The 14,204-nt window shown below is 38.2% G+C and overlaps 1 protein-coding gene across 1 annotated transcript in view; it reads left to right on the top strand.

The window, feature by feature from the left end:
* The first annotated feature begins 1,525 nt into the window (after positions 1-1,525).
* NSUN6 (NOP2/Sun RNA methyltransferase 6) overlaps positions 1,526-14,204 on the top strand; it is a 78,060-nt gene continuing 65,381 nt past the window's right edge. Inside the window, exons 1-4 of the mRNA XM_034643920.1 lie at positions 1,526-1,588; positions 1,730-2,054; positions 4,087-4,242; positions 8,771-8,850. Coding sequence (XP_034499811.1) covers positions 1,587-1,588; positions 1,730-2,054; positions 4,087-4,242; positions 8,771-8,850 — 563 coding nt within the window. The 5' untranslated portion in view covers positions 1,526-1,586. The remainder of the gene's footprint in view (positions 1,589-1,729; positions 2,055-4,086; positions 4,243-8,770; positions 8,851-14,204) is intronic.

Raw genomic sequence — 14,204 nt, 5'->3', positions numbered from 1 at the left:
GGAAATGCCTAATGTAGGCATTTTCCTAATCACTTTTATTTTTTTAAGATTTATCTATTTATTTGAGAGTGGGAGGGAGAGAGCCTGTGCACCTGCAGGGTGGGGAGGAGCAGGGGGATAGGAAGGGAGTCTTAGACAGACTCTGGACTGAGGGCGGAGCCCAATGCAGGGCTCAATCTGGTCGCTGAGATGAGGACCTGAGCAGAAAGCAAGAGTCGGAGGTTTAATGGACTATGCCACCCAGGTGCCTCTGGACATTTTCTTAATCACTTTTAGATGATTTAGCTATGGAAGCATCCTATCAACTTACTGAAGAAGTAAGCTACGATGAAAAGAGTTAGTATTTAGAAGGCAGGGGCTGTGGTCTTTATTCTCACTTTCTAACGAACTGTGAGGCCACAGAGTTATTTCAGCTCTGGGAGTCTTGTTTTACTCTTTCATAAAAGGGAACCACATTACAGGGTTGTTGTGTGGCTGTAAGTTAAAATATCTTAAACGGAACCTGTTTGGCGTATCATAGTAATTATTACACATTTTTTTTTAAAGATTTTTTTATTTATTTGACAGAGATAGAGACAGCCAGCGAGAGAGGGAACACAAGCAGGGGGAGTGGGAGAGGAAGACAGGCCCATAGCAGAAGAGCCTGATGTGGGGCTCGATCCCATAACGCCGGGATCACGCCCTGAGCCGAAGGCAGACGCCCAACCGCTGTGCCACCCAGGCGCCCCAATTATTACACATTTTAAACATCTCTGTGTGAGACTTAGAAAAAGACTTTAAAAATCTTTATAGTTATGTGTAAATGGCCACAGTGAGCTGCAAAAACAAACAAAAATATAAGGCAAGGAGGCAATTCTTTTTAGTTTCCTATTCAATCATAAAATGTCCGACTTTCATTAGGCATCTTGTCCTTTCGAATCTTTTCCTTCATCTGTAACATATAAATTATGCCAAGGGTCTCAGAGCCTTAAAGTATAACTCAGCTGTGATACAGGTAACCGCTAGCCTCGTTTAACTAATTATAAATACTATATGTGGGTTTTTAAGTTTTAACTGATCATTCATGGATATTAACACACCATTAACCCAGCTTTCAAAACTTTGAATAATGGCGTTCATTCACAGCTGAAGTCTGATCAGTATGCCTCCGAGAGATAAAATAATTTCTGAAATCAAAGGGTGGCTTATAGCTTCAAATAAACTCTGGCTTCCTTCTTTTCGTTGGAGGACAACTAGCAGGTATAGCAGGTAACTAATTGGACCTCCGACTTATTCAGACCAGCAAAGCCTTCGATTTCACCCACACCATTTCCTCATTTCCCCAGGCACCCCCCCACCCCAGGCGCTGGATCGGGAGGATCGCCCAGGCCGCCGCCCCTCCCTCCTCAGACGCCCAGAAAACCGCTTGCACGTGAAGGAGCAGCCGAAGAAGCTCGGAAACTCCAAAGACCTGACGTACGACAAATTGCGGTTGCGGATTGGGGAACCGGGGAGGGTGGGACGCGTCGCCGGAAGTGACGCAAGCCGGAAGCGGCTTTCTGCAGAGAAATTGGGGGCGCGGTTTTGAAATGAGGTCTGAAGGCTGAATGTGAGTGAACGGAAGCGGGTCTTTTTCCTAGGCCAGTACGCAACGGATTAGCTTGTCTCNTTTTCCCCCCCCCCCCCCCCGTATATTCTCTGCAACATGAGGGACATGGCTTCACAGTAATTTCCGTGATTGTCTCTAAAGGACCAAGGACGTGTGTGGTGGAGGCGAGGAAGCCGCTCTAAACTGGCTATGCTCGAGAAAGCGTGGATGTACCTCCGCAATCCCGAATATAACTTGGAAAGAGCGGCGCGTTTTTCCTGGCCATCTGGTGGTCCCGGCACGTGTGGGTGGCTACTCATTGCCGAGACGCTGCTCACTGTTAATTCGGAAAGAGGAAAAAAAACACCGTTTTCCAGCATTTTTCTTGGAGGAGAATAACACAGTAGGAAAAATGTCTGTTTTCCCTAAAATATCTTTGAGACTTGAGGTTGAAAAGTATCTTAAAGAGGATTTTATGAATAAGGAGGTAGGTCAAATAAACCTGTTAGAGGATATCTGCAAAAATTCAGATGTTTACACACAATGGAAAAATAGGGGGAAAAAAGCCTACAGCGAGACCTAATCTTTACACCGTTGTTTCTTCTCGTTTTTTCGAATGTAAAAACTGCCAGTATCTTCCCGCGGGTATTTAATGTTTCGAGATAAGCGGTGAATGAGGTCTACGTTTCAACACTTAGGAATGTAAAAGAAGGGAAGGGAAAAGAGAGGTTCTGTGCGTGGCATAGGCATGGCACTGAAGGGGTTACAAGAATGAATGGAAAAAGATAATGTGTTCTCGAGAATTTAAGTCCAGACACCCGCGTTCTTAGAGCCCTTGCTGTGGCATCAGGTGAAAGGGATGCTATAATGCGTTAATGCCTCTTAAATGCCGTTGTGCTGGGTGATTTGCAAACCTTTACACCTTAATATTAGCAGTCTCTCTCTCTCTTTTTTTGGTAGGGATTTCTTTTCCATTTTAATAGGTGAGAGAACTGAGGGTCCAAAAGCTGACCCAAATTGACTATCAGGTAATAGGACTGAAATCTGAAGCTGAAGAGCTCAGGTACAATGAAAAAAAAAAAACAGAATTGGAGTCCCAGGTCCTTGATTTGTGTCCCTGTGCTTTGAGTAAATTATTTCATACCGTTTAACCTTAATTTCCTTTTCTGTGAAAACTGAAGATGTTAAAAAATATTTACTTTACAAGGTTGTTTTAAAATATTAATCATAAGTGAAAGCATCTGGCATTGTTCTGGCATGCAAGTCCTCAGCCAATATTCATTCCGCGTGCTATTGGCAGCGCCTAACACAGAACTCATCAGTGACTGTTGTCTTTGATTGCCAAGCTCGTGCTCTTTACATTTTACTATCCTGCCTCTAGGTAGCTTTGTATTTTTCTAAATCTTTGCTTTTCTATTCAAAGTAAAGCCTAGGATTTAATTGTTCTCCATGAATGAAGATATTACTGAAGCTATGACTTTTTAGATTTTATTTCTGCATTTTATTTCCAAAGATTATATTAAGGGATTAGAGAGTATGGAAAGAGAAAATACCTTCTCTTGATTTCAAAGAACTAAAAATATAAGGAGCATATTAAGAGAAATAGAGGCATTAAGCAATTTTCCCCCACAATTTTTAAAATGGTAAATATTGTATTATAAAAGAAGATCCAAATGACTGTGTTTGACACCATTTCTGCCTCAAACCCACTAACTAAATGATTTTACAAAAAAAAGAGAAATAGCCATTCCTTTGTAAAAGTACTGGAGGCAAAGGTATATTCAGTTTTAATAAAAACAAACCAAACTTGAGAAAGTACTAAAACTTTGAGGCTGGTGGATTACTAGGCTGGCAGGTGGTTTATGAAGATGCTGTGAGGCAGGGTACAAAGGTGACAAAAATGGGAAAATATGTGTCTCATAAAGCTTCAGCTAATCACAGGGGGACTTGGTTTTTTGAGTCTTTAAACCTCCATTTCTGACAGGTTATCATTGCTGCCTTTTTGGATGATATTTGTTACATTTAAAAATACCGTATTAAAAAGATGTGGGTGTTCTTTGGATGACAGTATCATTATTACTTATTCAAATACAGGTGTTTTAAAAGGTTGCTAATGAATTTGTTCTTGACACGAGGCTAGCAAGTAAATAGCTCTACAAAATCACGTATTTGATACATTATAAGTAGAGTAATATCATGAAGTTATATGAATAAGCATCGCAAACATTAATATGTTCAAAATGTTAATGATGCTTTGAAGTTGAGGCGATGTTTTTTTTCAAGCCCTTTATGTTGGGCATTTTGTTAGGTGTTTATTACCACAATTAAACCCCAAAACCCTGTGAAGTATTACATTCTACTAGTGTTATTAATAAACAATACAGCAAAATGAAATGGAACCGAACAGTTGCTGAAAGATGTTTCATTAGTCAGAACAAATGTGTGTGCATAATCTGCTTAATATTTTTAGTTAATTCTTATAGTGACATTGAAACAGTAACTTGTTTTTCTCTTTTCAGATTGTATCTGCTTTCGGGAAACAAGCAGCAGAAAGGAAATTTGAAATTCTGTTAAATCACTTGTCACATCCTCCATCATTCACAACTGTCAGGGTAAATACACATCTAGCCTCAGTGCAACATGTGAAAGATCTGTTGTTTGATGAACTTCAGAAGGTATGTACAAATTTTCTATGCCATTATGTCCATAATTGCATTTCTACAATCTGTGTCATGTTTCTCCCCACTAAAATCCCATGAACTTAAAATAGTATTCCAATTTTACATATAAGGAAATAGAAGATCATGAATATTAAGTTGTTCAAGTGGTAATCGTAGAAGTAATGTTAGCACTTGAACCTAGGGGCGCCTGGGTGGCTCAGTCGTTAAGCATCTGCCTTCGGCTCAGGGTGTGATCCCGGAGTTCTGGGATCGAGCCCTACGTCGGGCTCTTCCACTGGGAGCCTGCTTCTTCCTCTCCCACTCCCCCTGCTTGTGTTCCCTCTCTCGCTGGCTGTCTCTCTCTCTGTCGAATGAATAATAAAATCTTTAAAAAAAAAAAAAAACAAAAAAAAACTTGAACCTAGCACTTCTGATTCTGAATTTATTATGGTGACTGAATAGGTCACTCAGCTCTTCTGGGTCTCAGTTACTTCGTCAGTAAAATACATATAAAAATACATAGAATACATATGAATATACATAGAAAACATTCTAGCCTTGAAAGTCTGACTTTGTAATAAGATACCTAATTAGTATCCAAGTTAAAAAGAGGCAAATGCGATTAAAGGGCTTATATTTGTATATTATAGGTGTTATTTACTGTAGTTATAATATTAAATCTTCAGAGAATTATCACTGGTTTTGATTCATTTATTTTTCTTTAATCTCATATTTATTTTTATTTACTTTTTTGTTGAATGATTTTATTTATTTATTTATTTGGGGGAGAGAATGCATGCACAAGCAGGGGAAGGAGCAGAGGAAGAGGGATACGCAGGCTCCACGCTCAGTGTGGAGCCTGAGGCAGGGCTTGATCTCACGACCCTGAGATCATGACCTCAGCCAAAATCAAGAGTTAGACGTTTAACCAACTGTGCCATCCAGGTGCCCCTAATTTCATTATATTGGCCCCACGTCTGGCTCCCTGTTCAGCAGGGAGCTGCCTTCTCCCTCTGCCTCTCCCCCGTGCTTGTGCTTTTTCTCTCTCAAATGAATAAATAAAATCTTTAAAAAACAAAACAAAAAAGCAGTTTCATAAATTTTAAGTTGTGAGTAGATGACCATGTTATAAGAACGATCATCTATGGTATCTGAGTGTATGAGATCCAAACTTAGTATAATAAAACTTGGAGGAAAACTAATCTGATTTTGAATTATTGATAGTTATAATTTTTTGAGAGTAATGTCCTAAGGCATAAAATATAAGCAGTTCCTCTAAGCAACTAAAAGTATTGCTTTTAATGTGGTCATGCATGTGTTTTCAGCTAGTAGAAAGGAAAGGAAAGGCCCATCACAATTGTCCATAACACATGCAGATCCAGATTATTTTCTAACAAATTATTCCTAGACCTTAGATATTATATTCCAGTCTAATGGGCCTATGAGATCTTATGGACTAGTATCTAAGATAAGACAAACAGAATCACTCTGGATGGACGTTGAGTCCCTTAAAGGTTAAGAGGAGACAGAGAAGTTTGGGTCCTAAGCACTAGATAGGAAACTGGTGGTAGAGTAGCACCTGTTTCTAGCAGGAGGGGGTCTTGGAGGAAGTTTTAGACTATTTTCTTCTTCCATAGTCTAAAACTCATGTGAGTCCTACAGAGATGTCCCATATGGGATGACGGAGGAGTGGGTGTTTTGTCCCCAGATTTCTCTCGACCACATATTAAAATTTACTAATTTAAGGGGCTCCTGGGTGGCTCAGTTGTTAAGTGTCTGCCTTTGGCTTAGGTCATGATCCCAGCATCCTGGGATTGAGCCCCACATTGGGCTCCCTGCTCCCTGCTCCGCTGGGAGCCTGCTTCTTCCTCTCCCACTCCCCCTGCTTGTGTTCCCTCTCTTGCTGCCTCTCTCTCTCTCTCTTTGTCAAATAAATAAATAAAATCTTAAAAAAAATTAGTAATTTAAAATTTCATCTTGCTGGTGAGGATGGGGAGAAACTGGAACTTTTATACATTACAGGTGGGAATGTCAATGGTTTGGCTTTGGAAGACAGTTTAGCAGTCTCATGGGGCGCTTGGGTGGCTCAGTCATCAAGCGTCTGCCTTCGGCTCAGGGAGTGATCCCGGTGTTCTGGGATCGAGCCCCACATCCAGCTCCTCTGCTGCCTGCTTCTTCTTTTCCCAGTCCCCCTGCTTGTGTTCCCTCTCTCGCTCGCTGTCTCTCTCTGTCAAATAAATAAATAAAATCTTTAAAAAAAAAAATAAAGGACAGTTTGGCAGTCTCTTAAGAAGTTAAACATGAACTTATTGTACAACTCAGAAATTCCACTCCTAGGTATATACCCAAGAGAAGCGAAAACATATGTCCTTACAAATGCTTGAACATGAGTATTCGTAGCAGCATAGTTTATAGTAGCCAAGAGAGAGACGCTGTTCAAATGTCAGTTGGTGAATAGAAAAATAAAATGTGGTATATTCATAGAGTGGAATACTGTTCATCAATAAAAGTAATGAACTGATACATGCTACAACATTGGTGAACCTCAAAAATACTATTATAGTAAATGAAAGAGACCAGACACGAAACACTATATATTGTATGATTCCATTTGTCTGAAGTATCTGGAAAAGGCAAATTGATAAAGGCTGCCTGGGGTTGGAGTTGGGAACAGGGATTGATTGCAGATGGACCTAGGCAATCTGTGTGTGGTGCTGAAAATGGTCGAAAACTGGGTCGTGGCGATGGTTGCACAATTTCTTTAGACTTACTAGAAATCATAGAATTGTGCATTTAAAATGGATGCATTTTATGGTATGAAAATTAAACCTCAATAAGGCAGTTTTAAACAAGGCATGGGGCAGAAACAATAAGCAGGTGATGTGGTTAATTTTTTAAACTAAAAAAGTTGCATTTAATGAAAGTTATGCATGTGGGTGGTTTTATGAAAGTTTTAATTCAGTATCATTTTAACATCTAATGGAAAAGGAGAGAAGGAAACCTTGGCTTGAGAAGGATTGATCTCTGTGTAAAATATTTCTGTAGCGTAAAGGAAATAGTACCAATAAAACAAAACAAAAACAAAAGACAGAATTCGTTATCCTTCTTTTGGAAGGATCAGTTTGCCACAGTCTGGATGCTGTAAGGCCATCAAACAGGGTGGGAAAGAGAAGTAAACAAGGAATTTACACACTTCAGATTTTTTTTTGAGGAAAGGTCCAGCTCTTCTCTTCGGTGCAGTGGGGCCACATTGCACTTTAGCTTTTCTTTTTCTTTTCTATTTTTTTTTTTTAAGATTTTATTTATTTGAGAGAGAGTGAGCATGCACACATGAGCAGGGTGGAGGGGCAGAGGGAGAAGGAGAAGCAGGCTCCCTGCTGAGCAGAGAATCTGATGTGGGGCCCGACCCCAGGACCCTGGGATCATGACCTGAGCTGAAGGCACCCGCTCTACTGAGCCACACAGGCACCCCTACATTTCGGATTTCTTAGTAGCCATCTATTAGGTAAGGTTGGTCTGAAATCTCCTTTGCCTGGAAGAAGCAAAAGTTAGGACTTGGTAGAAATATAGATTGCTAAAATACAAATTTTTTCTCTTATCAACTGGAAATAAATTATTTTTAAGAGTTTTTCTAGGTAGTGTATGGATACCACAGGGCAATGGAAATACCTATTATTGTTACTATTCTTTCATGTAGTATGTGAAAATTCATGATTTAAAATCCCTAGCCTACATGACAGAGACTTGTTCGGAAATACTTGCATGTTGCTCCCTCTCAGACTATAGTTTCCTTGCTATCCATTCCACTGTTCTGCTTTTTATTTATTGCCCAGTTATTTTCTGCCTGCAACAGTGGTATGCTGGTACATTATCGAAAATCCCACTTTCTGGGAAAAACAACCCTTTGTAGCATTTGCTGATTTCAGTGGTGTAAACATTCCCACTGTGGTCAATTTCAGGCTAGCAGTGTGACTTTGAAATTGGGCAGAGATGCGCATAATTGGTTCTTCTGAGACTGTGTGAGCTGGCCTCACACTTATACTCCTGATTATGCCCCATTTCCAGTGTGAAAACCAAGTATGATAGAGGATAACCGAAAATCCTGAACTTCTGCCAAAAAGCATTTATTTTCCTCAGAAAAACTGACATGGCATTCAGTATTAGTGGTGTATAATAAATAGTATTTAATAATCTCAATCCTTAATGTCCTATTCAGAACGTTTCCTTAAAAGAGTGTTATATGCAATTCTATATTAGATACGTGTTTTCAAAATAAATCACCTAAGGTAAACATGGATTGTCTTTATAAAGCCAAACTGTTAACAAAATTGAACCTTATAAAGAAATTGAAATACTTCAGGATAAAATACAGAGAAAACATAGTTGTTTTGAAGTCTTTGTTTTTTTGTGGTATTATATGGAATAAAGTGAGAATATCCTGAACCAGACTTCATGCTCTGCTAGGTAATGACAATGAAAAGACCTGTAAATTGAAATTTATCTGTTATATTGATGGCTTCATAATTCTGTTTATTTTTAACAGCAGTTTAGTGGATTAAATGTTCCTATTCTTCAACATCCAGACCTTCAGGATGTCTTACTTATTCCTGTTATTGGACCTAGGTTTGTAACTATTTTATTTTCAAATTTTTCTAAAAATTTGTCACTGGTTTTTTCTTACTATTTGGTGATAATACTAAGTTTCTCTATTAGCAACTTCATATAGACAGACAATCCACAAATTCATAAATGCAACTGCATATTCTATCATGGAAGATATTACAAAAGACTAGGAATGGGCCCAGATACCTTGAAAATAATGCATTTTAGGTCCATTGGTGCAGTGATTGGTGGCTTTTCCTCCTACTTAGTAAGAAACTTCATATGGTTACTTATATGTATTAAGAGATTCCATGGCTAATTTAAAACTTCTTTTTTTGAGCTGCCACAAAAATATAAAACAGCATATTTCCTACTTTCATAGTTGATGTGTTTGTAAAATTTTTTTCATTAATTCACAGTTATTTTAAATTACTATGTATGTTCTATGAGTGTAACAGGCATTGTTCTCATTTGTGTATTTGGAAGGCATATGTTTGAAAATTGGGGGGAAAAGCTTTCATATTTTAATGGGAGTTCAATTCCCAAGGAACATTTTTAAATCCCTAATTATGGTTTAATTTTTTTTATGCTGCTAAGAATTATAATAAATACAAAAATGCTCATTTTGCTAAGGCTTGAAAGTAATTTAGTGGTCATTAGTAAAGCAGTGGTTCAGTAAATTATGGTTTATCGTGCAGTGAAATTTATATGGGCTTTAATGGGAGAGAATTATATGTACCAATAAGAGAAGATAGTCACAATTAAGTATCGAAAGGAAACTGCCAGATATAGGATAATTACACTTTTTTTTGCAATTACAAAAAATAACTACACATTTATGTATATTTACTTATATATAGAAAAAGTTCAAAGGCTATAACATACCCAGCTATTAATAGAGGTTAATTTTGAGTGGTTAACTCTGAAGAGGTTGGATTGGGAGAAAAGGGGTAAGAGATTTTCACTTGTAACATTTCTATGTTATTTTTACTATAAGCTTGTATTCCTTTTGCAATTAAAAAAAAGATTTTGCAAGTTCCATATTTTGTTTCTTAAGATGAAATTTGTAGACAGTGAAATGGTAAGATCTTAAGTGTACCATTTGCTGAGTTTCTCCAAATTTGTACAACTGTGTAGCCAAGACTCACCCCAATCAAGGTAGAAAGATGTCCATAATTCTCCCTGATTCTGTATAATGTATTTCATTCTTTTTATTTGTTTATTTATTTATTTATTAAAAGATTCTTATTTGAGAGAGAGAGCGCACATGATTGGGGCATGGGGCAGAGGGAGAGGCAGAAGCAGGCTCCCCACTGAGCCGGGAGCCGGGCTCTGGACTCAGTCCCAGGCCCCTGGGATCATGACCTGAACCAAAGGCAGACGCTTAACCGAATGAGCCTCCCAGGCACCCCTCTTTCATTCTTTTAGATATCTGCATATTTTTAACACATTTTTTCATCCCTTGTTGATGGACATTTAATTTTTTCCTGTTTTTCGTTATTACCAGCAGTGAATATTCTAAGGATGTTTCTTTGTGGACCTGCGTAAACCTGTCTACAGGATGAACTGGTACAACATAGAATCATTGGTTCATTGCCTATGCATATTTTAGTTTGAGACATATTGTGTTCTAAAAAGTTTTACCAGCTAATGTTTCTAGCAATATATGAGAGATTCCCAATCTTTCATTCTTGCTAATATTGGCCATGCTACCTCTTTTAAAGTATTTAGATGATTTAACTTTAATTATTTTCTGAATTTAGTACCCTTTCATCCTATTCTTTGTAGTGATCTTAGACACTCATTAGAATGTTAGTGAACTATAAAACACAAATAATGGGTTATGACAGGAAAGTATTAATCATTTAGGATTATAGATTCACATACCTACCTTTCATTTCTAAAAGGAGCAAATCAATTCTTTTTTGTTTTTAAAACTCATTATCACTATTGTTATTTTATGACTTTCCACTATGAAAAATGAGGAAGTTCTTACACTTAAATTTTTTCCCCTAAAACCTCCACCAGCCAATTTTTATTTACTGTGTTCTTTAAGCATTGCACAGGCTTATAACGTTGTTATTCTAGAAGCACAATTCAGATGGATGCTGTGCTTACTTTGAGTCCTAATAGTTCATTCCTGAGTTCTTTGTCTTGATTACTCTCTTGGTTGGTGAGTGTAGTCATTTACCAGGTCTGCAGCACCTGTTTCCCCGTCTCCAAAGTAGGTGTTCTCATCTTCAAACTATTTACTTTCTTGCTGAAGAATTGCCTGTTGCCTTTATATTTAAACAATAGATTGGCTGATTATAGTACTTTCAGGTCTCATGTGATTTCCCTTAGCACTTTGTAGATAGACATTGCTTTCACAATGTTATGGCATCAAGTGTTGCTGTGAAAATCAGAGGCCAAAAATCAGAGGCCCCTGCCAGCAGCATCTTTTCGCTTGGAGATCTACAAATCCTCCATCACTGAACTTTAGAAACTGGGCTAGGATAGATCTTGATTTTAACCCTTCTCTCTTACTTTTTAATGAAACAGTGGAACTGCTTATTTACAAGTCAGCCAATAGTTCTGTGAATATTTTCCTGTATTCTCTATAAGAACACTAGGGGGCGCCTGGGTCGCTCAGTTGGTTAAGTGTCTGCCTCCAGCTCAGGTCTGGGTTCAAGCCAGGAGCCCCCCGTTGGATTCCCTGCTCAGCGGGCAGTCTGCTTCTTCTCCCTTTGCCCTTCCCCCTGCTCCTGCGCTCACGTGCGCTCTCTCTCTTTCTCTCTCTCTCAAATGAATAAATCTTAAAAAAAAAAACAAAACCCACTAGGACTATAGGTTGGATTGGTGATTGACTAGATGGACTCAAAGGACTCATCATGTAGTTGTGCTCGTGGTGAAGATTTATTACAGGAAAGGACACAAAAACAAAATCTGCAAAGGGAAGGGTACTTGGGGCAAAATCTGGAGGAAGCCAGGCACAAACTTCCAAGAGAACTCTCCCCCACGGAGTTACTAGGAGATGCTTAATTCATCTGGCAACGAATTGTGACAAGAGTGAAATAGTTGCCTAGGAGGGAAGCTCTTCAGAGACACAGTGGCCAAGTTTTTTGTCGGGTGCTGGTCATGTCGGCACCCTCTGCCCGGCATGTACCAAAATTTCAGGCTCCCAAAAGGAAAACAGGTGCTCAGAACAAAGCACATTGCTTGTACAAACATTTAGGAACAATAATCTACTCTTACCATTACGGAAGGTTTTCAATCAGTGCTGGGAACTGTTTCCCAGTCACGTTTGCAGATGCCAGCCAAGGGCTGACCTTGCAAGCAGGCCTTTCTAAAAATAGCAGTCTCAAGCCTGTTGTGTTCTCTCTTACCTCGGAAGCTTTCTCATCGTTTATTTCCCAGTTCGCTACTTTGTTTTTATCTAGTTTTTGTTATACCCCATGTTTGAATTTTTCCTTTTTAGTTACTTTTGAAAATATAAAAACCTATTTGAAATTTTTTTCCTTGGGTTTTTGTTCAGTGGTTTTTTTTGTTTGGTTGTTTTATTTTGTATGTTTTTTTGTTTTTTTTTTTTTTTTTGCCATTACCTATGTAGGTCCCATGTTGAGCTAATCCTTTCTGCTTCTATAACTCACTGAATGGAAACTGTTGCATTCACATAGCTTCTTCTAGTCGGCCGTTTGCTCAAAAGTGACATAGAATGGGGTAAAGTGTGTCCCTAGACAACTAAACAGATATGTTTTTCAAAAATGCTTTCACCAAGTTTTTCCTAATGGCACATTTCTAGTCCTGGTGAGCAGAGCTGATAAAGACTTGAGGCTCTCTGTGAAGGGTTCTAGCTCATAGCTCTTTTTTTGCATGGGGCTTTAATTATTGTTTCTGCTTAGTTAAGTCTGGTGAGGAGCACCAAACGTGGTTGCTATTTCCCTCCCCTTAGCTACCCCTAGTAAGTTTATCCAGATTTATCAGGGAAAGCGTAGATGCCTGCTTCGCCACTGCGGACAGTCCTGTTCCTCTTTCAGCTTTCTCTGCTGTGAATGGGACACTAAACAAGACCTTCTCAGATTCTCATTTCTCAACCTGAACCCCCAGTCCGGGTTCTAAGTAATAAATATTTGATTAGGCCTCCAGGAGCTTTTGCTTTTCAGAGACATTCATGCCCTTTGAAGAACTAGGTTTGATCCAGATTTCTCTGTGTCAGACAATTCTTCCTCCTCAATGGGAATATAGAGGTTTCTTAGTTTTATTATAAATGGCATGTCCTTCTCAGATTGTTGTTTCTTTCTTCATTTCTGCAGACTTCAGAAAAAGAAATACACTCTTAGTCTTTTACTTATCTTTTACTGGAAACTCAATATCATATAATTATTTAAAATATCAAAATATAGGTTAAACTGAATTTGTAGATAATGAACAATTTTAAAAGTAATTTCTCACCATAAATTCTGGTTCCCTCAGTTTACTTAATATGATACTTAATATACTGATTAAATATATTTAATGTTTAAGGTTTTATCCTTGGTAAAAATGAGATTGAACATAAGGTTGTAGTGTTTGATGGTATCAATGTCAACTGTATTGAAAAACTTAGGAGAAAATTGAGTGCCAAGCTTCTCTTGTAATGAGTGTTTTTTAACATAACAAACGTCATTTTCTAAAGACTGAATTTACATTAGTAGAATTTTTTAGGTCAACATTCGGTTCATAATTTTTAAGGATCTCTACATTTTTTTTCTTGTTGTTAGTACACCTCCCTTTTTGGCAAAAATCTCAAAAAAATATTTTTAACAGGTCAGAAAATTTTCTTTTTTTCCTTTACAATGAATAACTAATCCAGTAGCATAACTCTTGAGATCCAAATAAGGCTGGATTCGCTTCTCTCGCCCTGCTTGATTTCCATCTCTCATAGTTGTCTTGCTACTGTCAGCACTTTAATATTTCAGTTGCTGTTTGTGTATATGAAATAATATGGTAAATGCAATAGAATATTCAAGTAATTGCACAAAAATGGATGATTAAGTACAGATGGCAGTCCTGCTGAAAAAGAAATATTTGTTGGTATGCAATAATATACAACATCTTAAAATTATAATCATTATCTCCTATTTGGTGTAGAGTTGGTAATATGTGCAGTTAAATGCCAAATGGAGGGGTCCCTGGGTGGTTCAGTCAGTTATGCATCTGCCTTTGGCTGGGGTCATGATCCCAGAGTTCTGGGATTGAGCTCCTTATCAGGTTCCCTGCTCAGCAGGGAGTCTGCTTCTCCCTCTCCCTCTGTCCTGCCCCTGCTTGTTCTCTCTCTCTCTCTCATGCTGTTTCAAATAAATAAATAAAATCTTATAAACTTATCCATTTGGTTTTTANTCCCTGCTCAGCAGGGA

The sequence above is a fragment of the Ailuropoda melanoleuca genome, chromosome 15 (genome assembly GCF_002007445.2).
Source record: "Ailuropoda melanoleuca isolate Jingjing chromosome 15, ASM200744v2, whole genome shotgun sequence".
Classification (NCBI taxonomy): domain Eukaryota; kingdom Metazoa; phylum Chordata; class Mammalia; order Carnivora; family Ursidae; genus Ailuropoda; species Ailuropoda melanoleuca.
Note: the sequence above shows the minus strand (reverse complement) of the source record. Positions and strands in the feature narration are given on the sequence as shown.